Here is a 24,856-nt window from a genome sequence, read left to right as displayed (position 1 = left end):
TATTTCCAGCTTTTCATTTGCCAAAGTAAAGAATTTATTCAGGGGCAACACTTCCAGCTTCAACAAATGACAGCAGAAGGGCAGCCCTGAGCCATCGAGCATTTCAAAACGGCTATCTTGGCATGCTCCGGCAGACGAGGGGAAGATACAGCCTCTGACATTTGCAAAGTCCAGCGAACAAGTAGCCATCCAACAGGACTGGAATTGGTTCCATCCCAAGCAACTTAGCAAATCGCACAAAGCATCTGCAAGCGAATGGAATAAAGGGTCATAGTCCCAGGTGCAAGAGCAAATCGCTTCGTAATGTGCACGCTGGGACGCCGCAGAAAACCAGAACATCGTATCTGAATGAGAGTGCGTTCACATCAGCTTCTCCTTTGCAACACCGTGCTTTAGGGGAAGTACTAACAATGTGGTTTCTTGGCTGTGCAATCCCTAACGCCAAAACAAGGAGAGTGAGAGAAAGGAGACATCCTCTTTCATGTCTTAAATCAGATTAAGATGACTGTGAAACTACACCTTAATTGAAAACTGTGAAAATTAGGGAACGGCTAAGTTGACTAAGGCTGACTCATAATAGGTGATCCAGCAAGTTAGTCATAAGCCTCTGGCAAAAAGAGCACCTCTCCGGCACACTGCACCTCTAACACCAACGAACCCTCTTGTCTTCCACCCTTATTCAGCACAACGGACTCCTCTGTACGGTCATCTCAAAAGCAATGCTGAACATCAAAGGTTTGGTCTCGGTCAGACTGGGCTAATCTCAGTGTGGCTTCAGTTCGAAGCAGGAGGGCTTTTTTGATATGAGTATACGGATCAGCCCCACTTACTTTGCAGTGGTTCACATCGTGTTGTGGTCTTGGAGCACAGAATTGGCTTCCTTTCAGATGAAGCTAAGCCAGAAAATGTGCTCCAAGAACACATCTAATGTACTGCATCTGCTTCAGTCTGTGGGATGAGATTAGAGATAGCCTGAAGTAAAACCTCCTGAAATGCATGCAGGGATGGAGACCTCGTTCCACAGATTTGCTGCTTCTGGTCTGCACTACTTGCTAACGTAGACATAGGTCTAGTTCTCTGTTGTTCCTTCTCCACTACATGACAAAGTCCATTTTTCTTTTTGCAGTTTGTGCAGTGTCGTACACCCCTATCATTGGACATGTAAACTCATTTGCATTTATCTCTGGTCAAAATCCTAAATACCTGCAAAACTTACTCTAGTTAAGAGCTTTAGATGTAGGTGCTGCTGTGAAGATCTTAGATAAGAGAAAAGGAATCTTTGACCTTGTCTAAGAAGAAAAGAGCCCCTATCCACAAGAGGTCACTGTAAGAGCTGCAAGGACCTCACAGGGAAGATGCTGGCTTTGGCAAGGAAGCTGAAGAAGCTGCTGCTGTTTGCCTGCTGCATAATGAGTCAGTTGATTGCCAAACAATTTTTGAAATGGTTAAAGACAACTTACCAAAGGAAGGCATTCTTCCAGACCACTGACATCACACAACTGGTACTTTTACATTTGCTAAAAGGAAATGCTTCCCAAGCCCAACCCTCCCTCAGAAGCTCATCATTAAAACCTCACCATCGTGTCTCACCGTGCTGTTGGGATATATGGGAGCTTATGGTATTTTATGATGCCTTCCTCTAACTTTCAATAAAATTCAGTCTTGTTAGGGTGTGTAGATACAAACTCTGCACTGCTGAAGAATACAGAAATATTACACTGGCTCCTGAACCAGAAGCAGCATATTTATCCATTAGGATGTTGCTGCGCCTGAGCTAATTACCCATGTTAACCTGATGAGGTTGCTTTTGGGACTACTGTGCCAGCTCACATGGGGTTTTCTAGCATTGCACTGCATTCTGTGGTAAAGAGGTACCCTGAAGGTAACTCTGAAAATGACAGAAGTATTACTTCCAGGTAAAATAATTGAAATGAAGTCTCAGGAGGGAGTAACTAAGAGCCAAAGCCTCATAGTAGGATTTTTGCCTAGTGTAAATCTAAATAATTCCAGTGACGCCAAAAGAGACATTTGACAGTATATACCAGCTAGAAGTCCTTCTTGTCAAGAGAGAATGACTGCTGTTGCCATAAGATACAGCCCATAGGGTCCAGGAGCTGACTGTAAGGTACCAATATAGAACTCTTTAGAGTGTTTCTAGAAACATTTACCCTCTTTTCTTACCTTTGGCTTTGGATTTCCTGCCACTTTGCATGTAAATGTGACTGGCATTCCTTCAAAGATTTTGTAATGCTTCAGCTTTATCTCAAAATACGGTGACATACTGTTATCAATAGGTTCATCTCCATGCTGCACCTCGTCATCGGATTCTTCCACAGGAGATCTCTCCAGCCTGTATTCAATTTCACTGATCAATCTTTGCTCAAAGCTGGAGACTTTATACTCCTGTCGAACAAGAAACGTACATATTAGTGTATCAGCTTCAACACATCGCTCAGCAAGATGTGTTCCTAATGTGGTTTTTTTTAATTCTACTGATCTTTGACAATCCATTAAGGTTTTCCATATAAAAGTAAACTGATTCTTGTTGAAGAAAAACACTATAATCCGTGCCTCCAATAACTTCCCTGTGAAACAATGAAGACATCTGGTATGAGGCAAAAATTGTATTTCATGTTATCTTAAGGTCTAATTTATAAGGGGAAGGAAAGTCATGGGTTGCTTTCTTTCAATTTTTTAAAAAAGCCTATAAGAATAAAAGTATTCCAAAGCAGTTCATAAAGACAAAAGAAACACACTAATATTTCCTTGAGGGTACAGGCAGATTTAGGGTGGGTTTTGTTTCCAGATGGCCAGAAGACCATATGGTTCACATCTGCTATTTGCATAGAACTGCACCGGAGGCTGCACCAGAAGACTAAAATGATTTTGTTTACAGTGCCTGTAAAAATGAGGGGGAAAAAAAAAAAAGAGTGAAAATGGCAGCACTAGCAGTCCATGATAGTTGCCTCCTTTTACTCCTGTTGCCATGGTCCCCTTTGTCTGGCCAAAAGTATCACTTCTTCCTTAAAAAAACACTTATCGTAAGAGTATTCAAGATATAGAAAGAAGAGTGGAAAGTTTTATCCAGTGTGAAACACTACTGCTTGCTTAAATTTGCTATTCAGATACTGGAAAACGTTACTGTGACGTACAGTTACTTCTTGACCTGTTCACTCTATCTACTTTGCAGTACAAAAGTCCTGCTTTGAATCTCAAGTGATAACAAAGATATTGCCAGAATGTAAGAAAGCTCAGAAATAGAAAGAAAAAAAAAAAAAAAAAATCATTATTAGCCAATGCTCTTCTCAGTCAGCAGAAATTCAGGCACTCTTTCAAATGACCTTTGGCCATTGTCTGTGACCCTTGTTTTACTTAAGATAGAACACGTCTCATACAAAGCCTCCTTTCATGTGCCCATCCTCTACCATTGATTCTGGTCTGGGAATGCGATGTAGCCTTTCTACCGACTGGTTACAGAACTGTTCATAACCCTCAATAACAGGAAAAAACAGAAGAAGAGAGAAATACCTTTTTAAACTGCAGACATTTTTAAAATTTCTTTGCTCCCTGAAAGTTTATCATAAAAGTAAAGCATGAAGTACACGTGGTATATATAGGGAGAGCTGATTTGGATGCAAGGCAGTTAGTGTACGTTACCGTTACAGCAGAAGGATGCTGGAGCACACCATTAAGTGCGGTTAAGCTGCCGACACTCGGACAATTAGGCTTATAGAACAACTTTAATGCCTTGAAGGCAGTGCAGCCCGAATCTCCCCCGTTGTTAATGCTAGGTGACCTCTTGTTATTAACCAAAAACAGTAGAAGGGAAAGGGCAAAGATGACAGAGAAAATAAATCAATGGACAAAAAAGCAAGACAGAAAAAGGTAGAAACGTTAACCTTTTGAATATCCACAGGACTCACTACAGAAGCACCAACAGAGCGAGCTTCCTGCAAGGGTAGAAAGAGAGATCACAAGGCAGAAAGAAGACCAAGAGGCATCCATGACAGTTTCTCAGAGTTCTCATCAGGAGAATATACTTTATGCCATAACATAAGCAAACGAATGCTACACATTTCCGAATAGCAACTCTGGCATGTGAACAATGGAGAACGCGTACCTGGCCTTTCAAGCAGACTGTCTGTTGTGTTTTTGGTCTGGATCCAAAAAGTGCAGATTACACACATAAAGAGAAGACAGTTTCAAGATAGTAGATGTATTTTTCCCTTGAGAGACTTAAAGGTCAGGTCAGAATAGGATAAACGGAAGACTTTAAAGCAGAGAGTGGACATTTGAGAACTCTCAACCTTATTCAGTATGGAAAAACTGAGCAATAGGCATGTGATCCTCCAGTTTACTTTGCTGATATATAACACATGACTTCTGTAATCAAAACCGTCCTATCTTGTGTGTATTTATTGTCGTATGTAGGACTATTTAAAGAGAATCACAGCCTATGAAAAAAAAATGGAAAGAATTTTTTTATTTTCCTATGAAATTGTAGAGTTATGTGGCACCTGTATAGCAGGCTCCTCTTCCGGTTCCTGTATATTGAAGACAGTTGCAGCACTGTCTGCTCCCAGCAATCGACGAGCCATTTTCTCCTCGTACGTTAATCTCTGAAAAAAAATAAAAGGGGGATGAGGAGGAAGGAAAAGAAGAAAGAAAAGTTCTTCTTTCTCACTAAGAACTAGAAGGCAGTGAGACAGAAAGCAATGCTTTAAGTAATGTTAATAAAAGAGAGCAGCAATATGTTTCTAACAGAAATTTTCTACCGCAGTTTGTAATGCATTTTTTTTGCATTACAAGTGGCTCTTCTGGCTTAAGGAACCTTTGCCCTGACTCTGCCATTTGTTTCCATCCTCTTGCCAGGAACATGGGCAGGAATGAGCAATAGGAACTGCTTAAATCAGCATGGCCATCAAAAAAGTGCATGTCAAATCATCCCAAATCTTACTCCTACTTGTTCTGCTCAATTTTTACATTAGAACCACACGGCAGAAAATTCTGCCAAAAATGCTAAGGAGATACTACACTACTGGATTATTTTGTCAAAACTATGACAGCTTTACAGAAAAACATATTCTTTAAGGGTTTTTGTTTCTATTTCTTCTTACTCTTTCAGAAATTAAGGAGATAGCTTAGAAAGGATAATTTACACTCTGAAGGTAAAGCCAAGTTACAAGAAAACTTAAGTGTACAATTCAATTACTTCATTGTTTTTCTTTCTACATTCAGTAACACTTTTCAGGCACTTAGCTACTTTCTTACAAATCAACATAAAAAAAAAAGTCAGTGAATGAAAGGCAAACTCACTACATGGTGAAATGCCTCATTTAAGCAGAAAAATGAAAAAAGAATAGAAATTGTAAAACATTAAATCTACTTAATGCTTCCATTTTTTTAAAAAAAAACTCATTTAAATTAATTTTTAAAAGATGTTATATTGTAGCTAATCCAGCAGGCTAAGACTCATGAAAACTAGGTGCCAATCTTGGCTTGGTTACAAATGTCTAAGCAAGTCATGAACTTTTCTTCACTCTCATTTCTTCTGTGATCACGCAAAGTGCCCACAGCCACGATTACACAAACAGAATCACCCAAGACAGGTATCTGCCAGGCGAAAGCCTCACGGCAAGCACAGAACCAGAGTTTACACGGTTCAAGCTCCCACATCATCTGATCACAGTTGGTTTTTTTTTTTTTTCCTTGGGCCATGTGGGCTTTCTCAGGACATTCCATTCATTTGTCCGGGCCAAACATCTCTCTGACTTTCCAAAATAGGCATTGACAGTCATGCTTTGCCCACCTCCTTTGAAAAAACAGGAACTTATACACTATGAGAGTGATTCCACTTAACCGTTACAGAAAACTGCCAAACCCCATGTACTCAATGGAGAAAGGTAAGTACAGAAGCACTAGTCACGCTGAACATTTTCCCTACTTCACTCCATTGATCTTATTAAGAACAAGAATCTGGCAGTTGTGGACTAGACGGTCTGACTCAATGGGCTGCCTTGAACTACGACTCCATAGTCCACATCTCAGACACAGAAGCAAACTTAGCAAACTTCACAAACTTGTGAGAAACCTAAAGCCCGCTACCTTTCAGTGACACAAATGGCACTGAAGGCATCCAGACGCTTTTGAAAACATTTCATTGACAAAACAGGGGTGACAGACTACTTCTTTAAAATTACTTTCCTCTTAAAAGAGATTCCTGCTTCAAAGACATTTAAATCAATGCCTTAATAACTGTAATCAAGTCTTAGGAGAGTTGCTTCTCATCAGCTCTGAGGGGGAAGAATTTGGTATTTTATCTTCTACGTGTATCTTAAAATGCACACAAATTAATGGAGAACTTTGCGGGTGTGCATTTCAATTGTTTGATATGCCCATTTTACCTCATTTTGTTAACTCCTGATAAAGTCTGTAAGTTAGTACGATAGGTTCTTTTTTATTCTATTGGTCAAAAAAGTCCCACAACTGCAGGATCTAATGATGCCTGATACCTAATAGGTTGTTTCTCATGATGAACTGCCTTGTTCCCCTCTGATGTCCACTTACTACCTACTTTTTCCCCCTGTTGTCCAACAGCTGAGCAAAAGTGAGAATGAGCCTGGACTGATCATGAGCTATGCAGATGCTTACTGGCCAGCCACTCAGTGATGAACAGTCAAAAGCAAATGGCCTCTGAGACTGAAAAAGCCCTTGAGGTACAGACTGTGCAGGCTCTTGCGCGAATTCATCACCTTTGAGACCTCCATTGCTTTGTTAAGTCTAAGTAAAGTTGTCCAATGGGACAAGAAATGATAGGCCAAAATGTACACTACCATTCCTTATGGAAATGCAATTAAAAATAATAAAAACATAAACCATAATCTACAACAATTATTTTATATACAGCATGTCTGAGAAACTACCCGTGATGCCCACTCCCGTTCCCTGGGACATGTTATGTTTTTATACCGGTTGCCCATTGTTCAAAAGGTCTTCCTTGAAGCGAAGTTTTCTTTCCAGATCCTGAATTACAGCATCTTTTGACCCTTGAATCTCTTCATCTGATGCTATCCTAGCAGTTCTGCCTGTTTTCTTGGGAAATCCCCTGCAAAACAGCACAGGAAAATTCATGAGCTTTCCTGAAATCATTGGTATTTAGGAATTTACCTGGAATCATTGCTATTAGTGAAGAAAATGACGTTGTGTCTTTGAAATTAGAGGTCAGGCATCTTACTTACTGTGCTGTCCCTTCTAACTCACATCACTCGTTAAAAGGTTAGTTTAAGGACAAAACTGAAACTATGCTTTATTCATGCATTAGTTAAAATAGGGCTCAGGAATTGTGTAGTGGTGGCTGTAAACACCATACACTCAAAGAGGAAACTGATGAACGACGGCAGTAAAGCAAAGTGAGAGGAAACATGAAAGAGAAATCATGACTAGATAAGTGGGGATAGAAGATAAAACTAGGTTCCTATGAAGTACCGAATGGATAAAGATCAGAAAGATGTAAGACAAGGCAGTTAATTATTAATTTCCTATATTATTTATTAACTAATTCCTTGTTACAGCTTTGCAATACACAATGCATAACTTCATGTTTATTCTACATATCTCTATGAACACATACCTAGAAGGCAACATGTACATGTTGTTTCTGAAAGAGGAGCCATTCACAGAGTCTAAGTTACACTGGCAAAAAGAAAAATCATCCCTGTAAAGCAGTTTTCAGCAGCAGCGTTTCACAGTGGAACAGCACCTGTTTAGCAGTTTGCATTCACAGGGCTATGCTATTCCTCATACCAGTCTACAAGTTATGATTGCACTTTCAGGATGTCTCACTCCCATTTTCTGGAATGGCACAGTAAAGTATTTTTTTCCAGTCTGCACTAATATTTAACACTTTTCAGTGATGTTATGATGGCTCTGTTGCCGGAAATGCCCAACAACGGTGGTTTCTACTGGAGATCAGCTTTTCTTACACAGTTGTGAAGAAATCAACATCGCTATTGGTATTTGAAACTTGTAACACACCCCATTTCTTCAGTGAAGTCACATGGGGCTTTTTTAAACTTCATCAGCTAAATAGGGCTCAGTCCATTACATGGAAATGACTTATGCAAAATATAGAATCAAATAAGGTAAATTGCCAAACACACGTGACAGAGATGGAAAAAATCAGACTAGTACATAAGGGGTAAACTTCTTTCCAATACACAATTTAATAATATAATTACCAGCACCAAAATGTTAAACAAGAATCAGATGAAGATAACAAATTCTGTTGGATATTGTTTGGTACTATGTTTCTATAACATGTTTAGAAAAAATTCATTCTTCAGCAAGTGTTTTCAATGGCAATTTTTAGCATTAGTTAGAATGAAACAATATACATATGCTATCAAAAGCCAAAAAGGAATTAAGTGAACTGATGGAGAAGACAATAATTGGAAACATTTATGTCTAAATTCCTAAAACATTTCATATTCTGTTACTTAAAGTAAATTTAAAATGAGAAAATGGTGAAGTCCTTGTAAAAAGAACTGCATTTTCACATTAAATCACAGCAGAAGAAGAGCAGACATTTGCCTAACGTTGCAAAGAGCCAGAGAACAACATCCCTCACTCCAGAAACATTCAGCCATTTGCTGGAGCACTTCTCAGTCACCAAGCAGAATAATTCCCTCAGCATTTGGCTGGGGATGTCCTCAGTAACATGTAACAAAGTCTCCTCCACTCTGTTTTGGGGAAGCAGTCAGGAAAACTACCCCATCTACAGTGAGGCAAGAGAATGCTGAGAAGAAGGGGTAAGGTCTCTTCAAGAAAGAGATGCTTCAATAAATCAAGAAATTTGGGGACAGTAAATGTAAAGGAAGATATGGAAGGAAAACAGAAAGGAGAAGGTGGGAAGAGGGGATCAGAAGGTAACGTTCCCCAGGAAGGCTGGACCAACTGCTAGAAAACTAGTGGAAAGGTGGCATCTGTCTCTCTCATCACAGTCTTTCCCTTCACCTTCCAGCCTCTTACCCCAAGCAGCACAGCACTGCCATGGAACTGAGTTTTGTCACTTTTTGAATAGGGGACACACACACATCTGTCCAACTCCAAGGCAGCAAATTTCAAATCTGGCTTCACCTTGAAGAAGCCCTGTGCCAGCTCCTAGTAGAGTTATGCATCCTACCTTGAAAATTCAATGTGATACATTAAAAAAATGCAGTTTTCATTTCACGTTCTTATGAACTTCATACTTGAATGATAAAAAAAGTCTTAGGAGAAAAAGGTCTGCCTTGTGCTTGCCACTTAACAGGCCATAAAGGTAAAATGTACAGTTACCCAAGAAAGCCACAACACTGCATGAAAAGATGGGGATGGGTGAAGTGTTCTGGAGTGGATTTCAAATAACAAGCGAAAGCATTTTCTGAAGCATTTTCAGTTACCTCTGAAAACAAAAATCCCTAAGCAAACACACCCGTTTTTAAAAGGGGAAAGAGTACCAAGAGAATTACAGGTCAGTAAGTTCAATGTCCATACTAAGGGTAAGAAAACAATATCACAGTCCCTTTCAAAACAATGTAGGATAATAAGGAAATGAAAATTGAATCATATCAAACCTCACATTTCTCTCTCTGTCAGGCTGAAGGGCATGCAGATAGGCAAAAAGAAGTAGCTTTGATACACTTATTTTAGGGCTTCTTAGTAAGTCTTTAGGAGCTGCAGTAAGTTCCTCAGTAAATCAGGGAAACAGAGGAGTCTGGCTGAAATTTCTACTACATGGCTGCATAACTGTCTGAAAAGGCTATTCAGAGAGCAGCAATGATTTATATTTTTTTTCTGTCAAACTGGAAGAAAACAGACAAATGAGGTCTTTCAAAGGTCTATGTACACTAAGTTCAGTAATTAGTATTTCAATCTTAACAACTGGAATAGTGAAATAAAAAAATCACTTTTCTCAAATTAGCTGATGACACTAAACTTGCAGAGGTTGCAACTCATTTGCAGGTAACAACTCTCATTTACAATGACCTTCATAATTAGTCTAGAGGTGGTCTAATGATGATGAAACTTGGCAAAAAATATGACAGCAATACAAATGGAAAATTTGCACTAACATATTAAGCATCTCAAGAATCTGTGAGATTATAACTTGGACAATAACACCATTATTTCAAAAGGAAAAGAAATATAATTCTGGGACACATTAGCACAAGACATGAAACTTCATTGTTTTCCCTTATTCCTTGCTGTTGAATACTGAATCCAGTTATACCACTGCACTTCAAGAAAAATAAGGCAAATTGGGAAGTTTCAGAACAAGAAAACTCTCAGATGATTTTAAAAGCATAGCTTTTGTGACAAGCTATGTCTCACACAAAAAATATCTTGTTTATTTAGTCAAGAAAGGAGGAGAACGAAGATAGAGAGGTGAATCAAACTTAAAACATCAGAAAAGGGCTAGCATCCAGTGATTCTCCACGTGCATTGAGGATGATAAGTAGACAGAAACTTGAAGAACAACAGGCCTCCCTTAGACAAAAACAATGTAGAACTCTCCTTTCTCCACCCTCCAACAGTAACAGTTAAACACTGGAACAAGTCATGTAAGGAAGCTGAGGAATTTAAGAACAAGGCATGCAAATATTTCGGCAATGGCCTGGGGATCACTGGTAGCTTTTAACAGGAGAGGCAGACTCCCTAACAACCTTCCAGACCTCTGGTTAAATGCCAGAAAATCTCGAGCTTTGCACAGTGGGTGTGGAACAGTCATCCAAGACTTGGTCAAGGCACCTTGCTGGAAAAATAGATTCTCTTCTCTTTACATACTATTACAAAAAAGTATTTAAGCAAGAAAGCAGTTGGTTTAAAAACATAACTATGAAGATGAGTATCAGTCAAAATTTCTGCAAATGCCTTTAGAAAACTTCTGTCTTTCTCTTCCAGGATTATTTTAACTTTGGACAAAAAAAGAAGAGGTGCACGAGGAAATGTAATTCTTCCTGCAGATGCTCTATTTCTACCCCCTCTTAGAATTGTTTTCTTTCTCTACATATATACACTTTAAAATATGTACATAAATATATATGTATGCATACATACCCCCACACCAAGTTAGCTCTTAAAACAGACATTCTTGAGATGAATTTCAAAATGGCTACAAGACAATGGCAATAAATAGAAGGTCCTTGGTAAATCTCTCCTCCAAAGCACAGACCCATTCAGCTTGAGACACGGTTTACACGTCAAGACAGCCTGGCAGCAAACCTTCCTCAGCGGCTTTCGCAAATATTTTTCACCGACCTTACATGCCCTTATCTGGATGCATCAAGGTCGTACGATTAGTGTCCTCCTTAGTGACTCATCAGCTTTCCTTTCGTCTTTTCTCAGGGATAATATCAAACAAAACATTCTGCCAATTCCATTTGTGTATTTGTATGTTCATTCTTTGAGGCAATTTTCAGAGCATATTGCGAGTATTAAGGTAGGAGGAGATAGCTGGAGAAGGCATATTTCAAGTTACTGACACCATGAGCCTTCGAGCACACAACCACCACCACCAGAAATGCACAAAGAAACTATCAGCCTTCGAGAATCAGGCTGAAATTCACATCGATTTTAAGCACATCTGAAACACGCATCATTTAAGTCACTGAGGGCTTGAAGACAGACGGAGATAAAAGTACACAAATCTGAATTATTTTGGTCAGAAAGGGCGCAACAAAATTGCCAAAACTCAGTCATCTTAATTCACACAGAGATTTTTGACAGCAAAGATTTTTGCAACCTCGGCTTGGCTCTCCTTAGTTTTGAACATTTGCCCTAACATTTGTTTAGAAAGAAGGCCAAACCAGCAGTACTTTTCATGTTTTAATTACACAGAGTGCACGCTGGATGCGATTCCCTCTTTTCCTATGTACCTTTTACAGTGTAAACAAGGGCAACAGGCTGGCTGTTGTTACCCTTCCAAGAACAAATTCCTGTTTGCAGCCAACATGGCTCAGTTTCACAGAAATCCAAATCAATTCTCTGGTACTGAGGTAATGAACAGTAACTTGATTTTTCCTTTAAAACTAAAGCCTTCCAAAAATACAGCTAATTCCTGCCCACTTAACACATTTTTCACCTACTGTAAGAACAAAGTCACTACAAGCACCGTAACAGGTCACAAACTTTGAAGCTGTAGCTGCTTATTAAAATTGCTTTAGCCTGATCCTGTCGTACACGTCGTGGAGACCAGGAGTCAGCTCTGTTCGGTAATGTGACGTTATGGGCGTCTGAATTAAGGGAATGCCTGAGGCACAGACCTGACTAAGGATGACTTGTACTAAATGAAACAAAGGTAACAAAAGTTCAATTATTTCTACCACCCAAGAAAAGGTTATGAAACTGGAGTTGAAAAAAAATAATAAAATCATGCCTCAGCATTGGATAGGATCAAGACCAAGGCTTATCTTTGAAAATGCGTTTTTACTCATTAAAAGAATTGCTACCTTTTTATTCTCCTGTTCAGTTCCTTCCCCTGAGCAAGTTATCCCTCTGCCTCATGCTGCACTGGTTACCATATATACATAAGTGCCATTTGCTTTTCAAAAGATGTCCATATATTTGGATATAAATTTAAAAAACACTACTATTTTGTAACTGGGAATCTTACCTGCATTTCTGATTGTTACCAGCCTTACGCTAGAACTGATAGTCAAGAAGAAATCACTAATGCAATAACTGCTCCTGAGTGTAGAAAAGGCTGGCACAGTCCTCATAGTCCTGAAATCTTGATAAGAACAGGTAAATGCCAGAAGTATGTGAAGAAAAACCGAGACCGGACTGAGAGAAGGTAATATATCCAAAATATTAACCTTTACTCCAGTTGATGAAATGCTACTGGTTAAGGTCTCCACAAGTATCAAGCACATACCTGGCTTTTATATTCACAGACATTTCTGTGGCATTTAAATCTGCTTAAAATGAGGAAGTTATAAAATTAAGTCCTATGAAGAAAAAAATCTGCAGAAAAAAATTCCTGCAAAGCAATGTTGCAAACAGCCTTCTCTCTTTCCAACAGAGAGATATACGTACTAATTCTCTTAGTTAAGTTCACTTGTTATCTTACAGAGTTCTTAAGCATCTTCAAATACCACTTAGAAAAAGAACTGGATAAAAACATCTTGAAAATTAAGACTGCCAGGTGCAATGATTGTCAGGATACAGTAGGTCAGTTATTTTGGCTACTGTCTGTGCGTGTCTCCATGTTAAATCCTTGATCTCTACTTTTGAGCAACTTCAGTTGACTAGATCGGCGGCACAACCTGGATTTCAAAGTTCAAGTGGAGCAAACATGCATTCATCATATTTCAAAAAAGCTGATAGCGATATGTATTTCATGACAACTATGTGCATGTACATAATAAAAAGTTGTTACACTGTGCAAAAACAAAGCCCCCAATACGAGCTGTTTCTTAGCACAATCAACAAGAAGTGATCTGGTATCACAGATAAACCACTCAGGTGTTGGTCTAACAGCCACAAGTAGTATCCAAGCCATGGGAAAAGGAGGTATAACACAATAAATTAAGGAACTTAAAAAAAATAAAAATAAATCTAATGGACAGAAGCAATAGCTTAAGAAAATTGGGGGTTGGGAATAAATGCAAACCCTAGTATTTGCTGGAATTCTTCCAGTTACAGAAATACAGAATATATCTTCAGATATATTTTCCTGAGATCCAGGGATAACTCCAGGTATGACTGAATAGGTAGCATATAGCAATGAAGTGAGCTCCCTCAGAAGCAAGAAAACACCCTGACCTTTCTGCTCATTTTGATGTTGAAATTCTTAATCAACTTCCTCCTATGTATCACTATTTTCATATCAATCATACTGTGGGTAACCTCCATTTTTCACAGTCGTGACAGACATAACTTACAGAAACAGGAAAAGTAAATGCTCAGTCTACACAGGACTAATACAGTTCAAGCTAAAATGAAAGCTGGCATTTGTACTGTGAGACTGTGGAAAGCTGTAAGATAAAAAGATGGAGAAGTGTAGCTTTTCCTCAGAGTGGTCACCATCACTGCCAACTGACTCAAGGAACATAAGGGTTACTAAAAATCTTTGCTTCGGTGCTATTTGAGACAGAATTCAATGGACAAGTCACAGTAGGCAGGTGCAAGAACAGACCAGCAGCTCTCATTCAAAGGGGGAAAAAAAGTGCAGATCTCTCTCTGATGTTGCTATTCCCATGATTCCCACAGAATCTCCTTTAAGATTTGGGTTTAACGTTCTAGAGATCATTGAAACAGCAGTTAAATTTATTGCGTACAGTGATAAAAGCAGCTTATTTAATTACATTTTACAAGATACTTTGGACAATCTTGTCTTCAAATCAATGTTTTCCATTTTCCATTCTTTTCCAGAAAGTAGTAAATCTAGAGTCATGTTCTTTCACCAATTTTGTACAGTCAGATTTTTTTCTGTTTGTGACTAAGGTAATATTACTGAAGATATCTACTTTAAGAATCACGGAATTGTCAGAGTTGGAAGGGACCTCTACAGATCATTTAGCCCAACTCCCCTGCTAAAGCAGGATTGCCTAAGGGCAATCAAAAAGAAAAAGTCAACTTTAAGAGAAAGTGTCTACTTTAACAAAAGACTGTAATTTTTTAAGTTGCTTTCAAAAGGATATATATGTATAGCTGATAATACATGTTTTTTATACTTAGAAAGAGATTCAGCTTCTCCATGTTGGATGACTCCACACCTTTTTGTAGTAAGGTTTATATTCTTGTTATTTAAATATTCAATAAATAGTCAGTAAATCCTTCTCACGGGATTAATTTTGCTTTCACAAATGCTCACGTAAGCATATCAATGTATGTGCTTACCTAGAATTTGTAAGTATACTTATTTCTTTTCATTCAGATACAATTTGTTTTTTCTATGAACAGTGAAGACCAGATTCTAGCTTCTACGGATTTAACTGTGGACAAAACTCCCTCAATTCTAGGTTTCTGTCACATTAATTTGACTCCCTGCAAGTCTTTTGTAACTGAAAGCTCACCTGAGTCCAACACATCCACCCACCCTAGAGTTTTCTTTAGGTAAAGAAAGAAAGAACTGAGATTTTTTTAAGGAATAGTATCCAACAATCTTACTCCAGCCAAGTTTTACCTCACAAATAACTGACGAGTGTTCATAATTCCCATAAGTACTTAATTAGCTATGCAGTTCCACCAGCACTTCTCTGTTGTTTAATAACACTATGCTCTGGCAAGACATGAATTTATCAAATCTGCCCCATTAATAAAAAAAAAAAAAGGTTATTCCCAAAGCTTGTTCAGCTAACACCACCACAGCCACAGCTTGAAAATGCTGGTCACTACAAAATGTCTAGAGCTTCCTGGAGGAATGAGATATATCACATTCAATTGAAATGTTTACTATACAATTGTTGCAAATAAATGCTAAAATATTTAAAGGTGAATTAGTGGGTACTAATGACATAAAGCTTCTTTCCACGTTTCAGACGTCCAAATAAGATGTAGTAAATTCGCAAGTAGCTATTCCCAGGCAAGGCTGTAAGACTGGGTTGTTAAAAACACAAAAAAAACCCCACCCCAAACTAATAAACCCCCTCCCAGTGCAATGCTTCCAAATCTATCAACCGAAAAGAATATTCATTTGATCCAACTGGTTTAGATAATGCTGTCACTTCCACAGCGTCTCAGGGTCCAAAACCAAGGAAAATGTCAACCCTTATCTGAAACATCAGCATGGTATTTACTGCCCACGGGCTCACAGGCACAGGATAGGGATGGAAGAGTGAGTTAGAAATGTTTTGTCTGACCTCTTACAGAACAGGAGGCTCAACAGATTAATTTCTCTTTAAGTAGAACAAAAATGATACATAGACTAGAATGGAAATGCCTGAAGAAAGCTGATGGAGGGAAGGTCTGACTGCATGAGTAGAAATGAAGATTCTGTTGGTTTGTGTACAACCACTGTGTCTTCCATTTCACAGAAAACTTCACTGATGCTGCCTTTGACCGTCTCCAAAAATAACTATCTCCCCCTGCAATGTTTATTACTTTACCTTTATCCTGCTCCTACCACAAAAGCAATCTGAAGAAAATAAGAATGATGCCTATGAAGTACTGATTCTGAGGAGCAGATCTGTAGCTGTGCTCAGATTTAGTAATGAAAAGATCATGGAAATGTAAGGAAAATTAAACAACTACTCAATAAATTCCTCAGCATATCAAGATGCATAACTTAAAAAACAGTCTGCAGAATTTCTTACTCTACCAAACAATGTTTTTCAGTAATTACAAGAGATCTGTCAAGGCAAAATATTTATTGTTTGCTTTCAGATATTTGGCTATCTGTGTCACAGTACCCACGCCTGGGAGAGCAAAGAGTAAACAACCACGGTAAAAAGACCATATAATCAAAATATGAACAGTGAATTACCAGCCATGAAATCCACACACAAAAAAAGACAAGGCAAGAGAAAGGAGCCATGAGAACATCGAAAGCAGACGGTAAACTGTTCTAAGAGCATTTTATCTGCTAGAGGCTTGATGTGAAAGTGTTGAAATATGTAACTGCAATGGTAGGTCCAAGTCTACTTCCACTGACGTTAAAATATAATTATAAATCATAAAGTTATTATCTAAAGAGGACATCCTACCACTTCAAACACTGTATTTGGATTTTCTAGTAAAAAATGTACCCCCTTTCCATGAAGGGTATTTCAAACTCTGCCTAGTTCACTGTCAGCAACCCACTATCATAATCTCAGTATCACCACTATATGACTGATTAAAAAGCAGGGACAAAGCTAAATGGCTTTACCAGCATTTTAGATGCTGAGCCAAAGCAAAGCTTTGAATGCTCCAATTCATTCCTTGCGCCCAGTCCGTACAGCGCACTGTCAGGAAACAGTATCATCCTTTTCAATTAACAATCTTGGAGATCATGGAGTACATGGTGAGACTATAGGCTGAGGTTATGGAATACTGTGAGTGGCTCAAAAACTACAACGTCTTGGAAAGAAAAATGCATTCAAGAAAAGAGGATTTGTGAAGATGGAGCAAAAGATGAGGGAAAAGCAGAAAAAAGTGAAGCTGAGGGGAAAAAAGAACTGAGACTATAGCACAAAGCAGAAGAGACAAAAAGCAATGGGGGGAAGGGAGTCCAGGGGAAGGATTTCTCAGAAGTGGTAAGAAAATGATGGGAAACAGAATGATTTACTCATCAAGACACACCAGACATTAGTAGCCTATGCAGTAAAATGAAAAAAGAGAGGCCAGCAAAAAATTGGCATCAAAGATACATAACAATAGATTATTTTTTTTTGCATCACGCAGTACATCTTTTACCATGTTTTAATGTTATAATTCAGATGACAAGTGCTCATTGTATATATATACACACACACATATGTATATATACATATACATAAATCATAAACACACAGATTCAGTACGGTTAACATGATCCAGCTCCCATCTGGACTACATTTCCTGAGGGAATGCAGGCCAAAGAGCCAACCACCTCATCCTCAGCTCAGAGCCCGAGGCTGCTGCCTTGTCCCAGGGCAGGGGACAGACACACCGTCACATGTGCGGCCAGCCTGGGTGCTGGGCTTGGGGAAGCGAGGAGCATGGGGAGGGGGGGAGCATCCTTGCAGAGTTGTATCTCTGTCCAAAGATTGAAGGAAATGAGGAAGAACATAGCCAATACCTCAAGTGAGAACACGTTTGCATGAACATAGCGTAATAGGGAAAGAGGGACACAGCAGAGGCTCGAGCTGCTGCTGTCACCCTCACAGCACACAGAAGGCAACTTGAAAGAGAATCCAGTTCCTATCCAGAACTACATAGCTGTACTAGAGACTTTCCTGGAAAATCAGGGGTAATTGCAGGCTTTTGTGGGCTGTGCTTACCTGTCAAACTGTCAGTAAATTAATCATGCAACTTTCAGCAGTCAGTATCAATACAGAAACTCAGCCGGTGCAAAGGACACACAGTAAGACAGAAAATCACAACTATTATGAGTGCAAGGGCAAACTGTACTATTTATTCATTTTTCTCCTACATCTGTTTTATGGCCAGACACCATAATGAGCCATAGGACAGAAATCAAGATAAAGAAATGCTTTTTAAAGCATATACATGATTTATTACTTTGATATCTGTCTGCTTTCTTCCTTCTCTTCCTTTTCAAATCTTGGACTGAAATAACAGAAGTTCCCACTGCAACAGTGTGTAGCTGAGCAAGTCACCTAGATACTGTAGATATGTTTAGACAAACTTCTAGACAAAGTTATAAATAAGCCTTGGATACAGCTATTCTCATTTTTGTTCTTCAGCATGTCTCTTTGTTCTGTAAGGATGGAATGAGAGTCTAGTGCCAGTGGAAAGACAAACTGATCTATGATGGGAGCTGACATGCTCCAAAATACTATTTTGGCCTTTAGAGAAGACAAAAGGGGAAAACAAGTATGCAGAGTTGTTAGGGGGAGGGATTCTGTTTGGGTTTTGTGCACTGCTTTTCTAAATCCCCTCCTAAACCCTTTTCCAAACTTCCTCGGAACAAAAACTCTAGCCAAAAGTCAATATATCGTTATGACCACTTTGTTGTCAGATGTACACTTTAATACCGTATACTTTAAGTATCATAAAGCTATAGGGACTTCTGAACAATGCTCTCTTTTCTTTGTATTTCTCTACCTGCAGATGTCATAGGAACATAGACTGCAAATATCCCTGCATATGTGACTTTAAAAGAACTGGGTCATGAGAACAGTTTTCTTGATCTCCTTCCACCACCCTGGGCATGCAGAGCCTTTGCTGCTGCTTTCATATTTTCATCAACTCCTATTTAAAGCTTTAGCATCTCTCTTCTGTGTTCCTACTGTAGGACTTTCAAAATCTCATTTCTGTGAGGGTTAGAAAACTATATCTCATCTCTACCACAGAGGCTTTTGCAAATAATTCACACATCACTTCCTCTCAGGTAGCAGGTAGCGGCAAAGGACCCTAGAAAAGTATAAAATGAAGGAAGTGCAATAATCGTCAGTACAATCTTCAGTACAGTCAAACTCAAGGAGCTCATTAGCTGATACTTACGGAGGCGTCACTCCTTTCGGGAGGCCTAATGCGTTGACAGAAATGGGTGGTGGCTGGGACGGCAGCATGGAGCTGAGAAAAGCCGCTGGAGACTGGCCGGAATTAGGAAATCTGGGAGTTGGAGACAGGCTGTGGGAAGGTGAAGAAAGTGAAGGAAGAGGAGGGGGTGGAGGAGGTGGAAGAGGAAAGGAATCACACGCTGGATATGTCGCGGTTGGACTAAAGACAGGTGGAGGTGGAGGTGGAGGGGACGGAGAAGAAGGAGACCAGGCGTACTCCCCTTCTGGAGCAAACTGCTGAGAGAAAGGGGGAACGGGCACTCTCCCAAACTGTTTCTGAGAAGCAGTAGGAGACATAGGAGAAGGAAGGCTGGATGTAGATGATCCTGAAGATGGAGTCACATAACCTGAAGCAGGGCTGATATTCTGAGCAGCAATGAACTGCTTAGGCCGAGCATAGTTGAAGGAGCTGGAAGACTGCATGGTTGGGGAAGTATGAGAGTTAAGAATACTCATTGGCACAGGAGAGGTGACAGACTGGCTGGACTCAAGCTCCTGGAAGGAGGGGGGAGGAGGAAAGGAGGGAGAAGAGGGAGGGTGCTGCTGATGATCAGGTTGCTGTTGGTGACGGTACCACTGGCCACTTTCTTGCTCCAGACGAATTTGGTTCTGCAGCTGCTGTATTTTTATAGGGTCCCTGTAGGAAGGAAAAATAGACAAAGAGATGATCAGACATGCAGTGCTGGTTGGGGAGGAGGTAAAAGTTCCACTGATCTATTGTCTCGGAAAATCAGAAGGCAGAGAAAGTTCAAAGTGTTTGCATATCTTGAAAGGCCCTGTTCTTCAGAGCTAAATCATTGCTATAAAGTCCATTTTTTGAGTTCAAGAAGGGGAAAAAAAGTATATGCATAATAGAAGTTGACAGTACACTTAATTCTAAAAAAAAGTAAATTATAAGACAATTTGCAGATGCTTAGGGTATTTTAAATGAGCAATCCAGACAATATAAGTAATGGTAAAAATGTTGAAGTTCTTAACAAGGTTTCTTTTCATTTCTTCCCTATTTCATTCAATGGCCCTGTTTCAATAATAAGCCTCAAATATTTACCCAGTGACAAGTTCAGCCTTGATTTCTGCCATAGCCTCTGTGGGCAGATCAGACAGACCTAATTATTGCCATATTTCTAATGAGGTACTTGGAGCCAAGGGACCAACTTTTGTGTTAGAACCACCTATATATCTGTAGATGAGCAAAGAAGACTTCCAAGAAACATTTGTAACCTAAGGAAATGGTGAAATGAGCTTCTCCATGTCTTTAGTCCCACTTTTTTTTTTTCCAGACTTTATTCTTAGCTGTAGTTCCTGAGATGGACCTTAGTAGATACTGAATACAGCTCTGAGGAGTTGCTAATTGCAGTACTATCAGCTCAAATGGAAAGAGAATTTCTTTTAGAAATGTAGGCATTCATTAGCAGAACAATAAAGACTGAAAAAACTAATTTGCAGGAGCACTCAAAACTGTTAATTAAGTTAAAAAAAAAAAAAAAAGGGCAAAATGTTCAGCATTGAAGCAAACCAGACCATGCACTGGCTTCTTTTTTGTCCACAATACAATTATTTGAATTACACTGAGATCAAGATTAACTGTGTGGTCTATCATCTTAAAATACATCAGACTGACTTGCTTAAAAGTTGTCATGTTCCAGCTGGAAATCATAACTTTATCTCAATACTCCAGATGTTCACAAAGTTTCAGCATATGTACATATACCTTTTCTGTATATTTAATATATAAATACTTCATTATATACAAGTGTGTCATTGTTTATATACAATTTAGGTCATTTAAGCAGAAATTTTAGAAGCTTACTGCTTAATGCATGGCATATGAATGTATGATTCTGGCACTACAGTATACTTTTGTTGGTAGCAACAAAATTAGAAATGGTAATATCATCAGACTTTCCACTCTAAGATTAATTTTGATATTCCAGCCATCCACATTTCTCAGAAAATGTTTTCTGACAATAATTTTGCTTATGATCTCACACCAAAGGAGACTGTTTAGATAAGAAAAAGGGGTGCAACCTTGTTTAGGACAGAAAACTGAAAAATTAGTTATTTACATTTAACAGTTGCTTTTTTTTTTTGTCATAAAGATGGTTCAATTCTAGCAACATGAGTCATCTCACCAACAATACATATTTCAGTACTTAAAAGGAGATTATATTTTCCTTTTTAATTAAATCGGCAACAAGAACATTGAAATGCTGCAGTTCACTTGTAAATTTTATAATTCATTTTTTAATGTTCACAACAGAGACTAAATCATTATCAGTTCAACTTTTCACTCCATAGGACATGGGCTGAACCTTATTCTTTGATTTTTGCTAAAATACTCAAAAGTCTGCTTTCCCTAAATGAGCTAAAGCAACACAATTTTAGTTCCCATCATTTGATTTTCTCAGCTGATGACAGAAATACTTCAGGTCACCTCTGAGCAGAAAGAGAAAGTCCAGTAAGATTAAATACTTTCAGCTCATTCTGTATCTTTAGTCTGACTATTTGCAGACCTACTGCCCAATACCTCTAATATTATTTACAAATAATACTTACTGTATTTTCCATCATAATCACCCCCAATATTTTTTTTTTTAATACAGAGAGGCTAAGGCTAAAAAAAGAATAAAATGGGGGAAATTTAGTATTGTAAATGGTGCGTTGAATGTAGAAGAAACTTAACTGTCTCCAGCACTCCTATGTTTACCCAACATGCTGAAAGCAAGTCACAGTGTCTTGTCTTGGGACTTTTTTATTTTCATTGCCAAGTCACATGGCGATGCGCCCAGCCAACAGCATAACACAAATGACCATCTATGGCCCTGTCAATGGTAAGTGCACTACTACAGCCCCTGCCACTGAACTGCTGCTGTACCAACCCGGGCAGAAGTAAAGACCAGATTCAGGGTATGTCTACAAAAAAGGCTGGCAGGCAAACATGAGGTTGCTCTGCTCTTACAATAAGCTTGACTTGAGGCCACAGGAATATACATGCCTGTAAGTCAGGGGTTATTAGCTCAGGACAGCACTAATTCCATTTGCAAAGTTTTTGATCAGTTTAGGGTCCAGTCAAAGCAAGTGCATGTCTGCTTGAAAAATAACGTGCAACCATAATCATTATCACATCAGTCCACGTAGCAAAAACCATATAGACCTTAGAGCAAATTTTCATTCCAGTGGCAGAAATGCATGATCCTTGCCTGCAAAGGAATGTTCTCTACCTCAGAGCTATTCTCTTAAGAGCAGATACTGCCCTATACTTATTAATTTCTTGAGCAGATGTATCCTAGGGATGTGTCATTATGAAGAAGAAAAGAAAATAATAGAATAATCAATTCACAAGTTTTCCTTTGCAATGACACGAACAGTGGTGGAAGGTCTACATGGGTAGGTTCCTGAGAGATAACACTGCTGTGCCACAGATATAGAGAGCCCAGCAGCCAAAATTATGCAAGGGAATCTGTCTGTTATGTTGCCATCATCAGTAGAGAAACAAAGAAGGGAATTAAGAGTTCAGTTTTTGGACGAGATTACAGGAAAAATTACTTTAATTGTAATTACATCCTCTTTCCAATTATCTGAAATATGTTTTGTAATCCCAGTGTTCTAAAGGGCACACATGCTTTCAGGGAATGCATCAAGCTTGCTTAAACAATAGAGAATAAAACTTATTTTCTCATGTGGAGTTTTTGATTTTGCCAAATAATTATAACAATGTAAGAATGAACATTTAAAAGCAAATTTTTAGTCAAATTCAGTGAAAGGCAAAAGTAAGCAATTTAAAAAAATTGTAACTAGGGTGAAGTGAACATTGAGAAATTTCAGCAACTCACTGAAAAGCAGGCCTCGTACTACATAAGTATTTTCAAAAGGTCTGCTTTGGTATTTGTGATTTTTTTTCAATAGGGAACATTCTTAACCAAGATTTTTATATACATTTTCATATGTTCTAATAGGTATGCTAAAACAGGTAAAGGAATGCAAACAGCAGACAGTAATATTTTAACAGAAGCAGCCATCAGTTGCAACAGAGGTGAGGTTTCTGGCCTGTGCTGCCTGTAAGAACAGTTGCATGCACAGGTTCGGTTCTGGGTACTTGGAACCTCCTCAGGAATGTGATGACTTTCAGAGCTAAATGACAGCAAGAAACATTTGCAATCAGATGTTGAAAGGGAAGACTAGAGACATCAGGATTCTTGGTGGGCAACTACAGAATACTCTCTTTTTCAAAGCAAACCACTCTGATTGTAGGAGAAAATAGTGGGTGGAGGTGACCAGAATCTTCTCTAAGGATGCCAATACAATATGGCATATTTTAATAGTTACTCAAGAATTCATGGTATGCACTTGGTTTAGATTATAATAGGCTGGTTTATCTTTTTATCCCATTTTCATAATGTTTTTTCTTCCTGATACCTTCTTTGAATCACATTGTTTTGGAAATTAATAGGGCAGTCCTCGACTTTGAGAGCTAAACTGGTAACAAGCACCACCAGGAACATAACTCCAAGTGCCTGGACACAGTGCTATGGAGGAGGGGAGACAGATAGATGCTCGTACATCTCTGAAAGTCTCAACAGGAGCTGGCTAATGTAGGGGACATTACAGCAGATGGCATTTTCAGGGATGCAATAAATCCTTCATACTGAAAGTACTCCATCAGGCCCATTTACAGGTTCCCAATATTAGGATATGTACCAGCTTTATTTTTATCTTATGTCTCTGTGTTTGTGAAGAGCATTAAAAAAATTATTTAGAGGAACAATGCCTCTCTTCTGGAAAGCACCCTACAATTTGCAGTTTAATAGTCAACTCCTCAGCAGAACCTGGTCTGTGTACCTTTTAAACACAAAAGTGCATAGGGAAGCCCTTCTATCCAGACTATCTCGGAGGGGGAGGTTCTCCAGAAGTAGGGGGATGCTGTTCAAGCCTTGAGGGACTCAGTCATACACAAAATGAACCCTATCCAGGTAGGATCTACCACAAAGTGCAGTAAGGGCACTGAAGTTTATTCAGTGTTTTACAACACAATATATTAAGTAGATCGAAATAAATCACTGCAGATACAGAACCGAGATTAAATAAATTTTTCTATGTTACAGCTTTTCAAAATTTCTGATTTTGGCCCTCCCTACCTCAACAAAAGAAAAGGAGCAAAGGGAAAGCAGACAAAGAAAAGCTATTTTTGTTTGAAAGGAAGAGTCCTATCAATCTCACATATAGAAGAATAATGGGCTCACTTCTGCCGCAAGTCATTCCTGAGCAAAAGCAGACTGGCCCCTTCACAATCCTACCAGCGACCTGCCCTTTGAGAAACAGACGTCACGGTTCAACAGCCATATACAAAACATACCTCTGAAATGAAAGTACAGAAATATTTCCGATGAAAATAATCAGAATTAACCACAACTTTAAAAGCTCAAGCTAGTTTTCTAAATTAAGATTTGAAACCAATGCCACAAAACCTCTGTATTGGTATGTCGGGGTAACAGCTACTCGCTTCCATGAAATCTACTTTTCAATGAAGACTTAGCTTCTAACTCAACATTACTGCTTCAGAATCATGCCAGAGCTCTGCCAAAAGGGAAACAATCACCATCATGCTGTAGTGAAAGTCAAGGGCTCTTCTCAAGTAACACTGGCTTCCATGTCAGCATGTATGTCAGCATATA

At 38.9% G+C, this 24,856-nt stretch overlaps 1 protein-coding gene across 4 annotated transcripts in view; it reads right to left on the bottom strand.

The window, feature by feature from the left end:
* The window catches only part of PALLD (palladin, cytoskeletal associated protein), a 198,928-nt gene that overhangs the window by 18,826 nt on the left and 155,246 nt on the right, over positions 1-24,856 (bottom strand). For 3 of the 4 annotated variants that reach the window (XM_074147949.1, XM_074147948.1, XM_074147951.1), the window contains exons 10-14: positions 19,126-19,821; positions 6,970-7,105; positions 4,518-4,619; positions 3,900-3,950; positions 2,182-2,403 (exon numbers count right to left, since the gene is read on the bottom strand). In XM_074147949.1, the coding sequence (XP_074004050.1) occupies positions 2,182-2,403; positions 3,900-3,950; positions 4,518-4,619; positions 6,970-7,105; positions 19,126-19,821 (1,207 nt within the window). The remainder of the gene's footprint in view (positions 1-2,181; positions 2,404-3,899; positions 3,951-4,517; positions 4,620-6,969; positions 7,106-19,125; positions 19,822-24,856) is intronic. The other variant, XM_074147950.1, reaches the window with a different exon arrangement.

The sequence above is a fragment of the Numenius arquata genome, chromosome 5 (assembly GCF_964106895.1).
Source record: "Numenius arquata chromosome 5, bNumArq3.hap1.1, whole genome shotgun sequence".
Classification (NCBI taxonomy): Eukaryota; Metazoa; Chordata; class Aves; order Charadriiformes; family Scolopacidae; genus Numenius; species Numenius arquata.
Note: the sequence above shows the minus strand (reverse complement) of the source record. Positions and strands in the feature narration are given on the sequence as shown.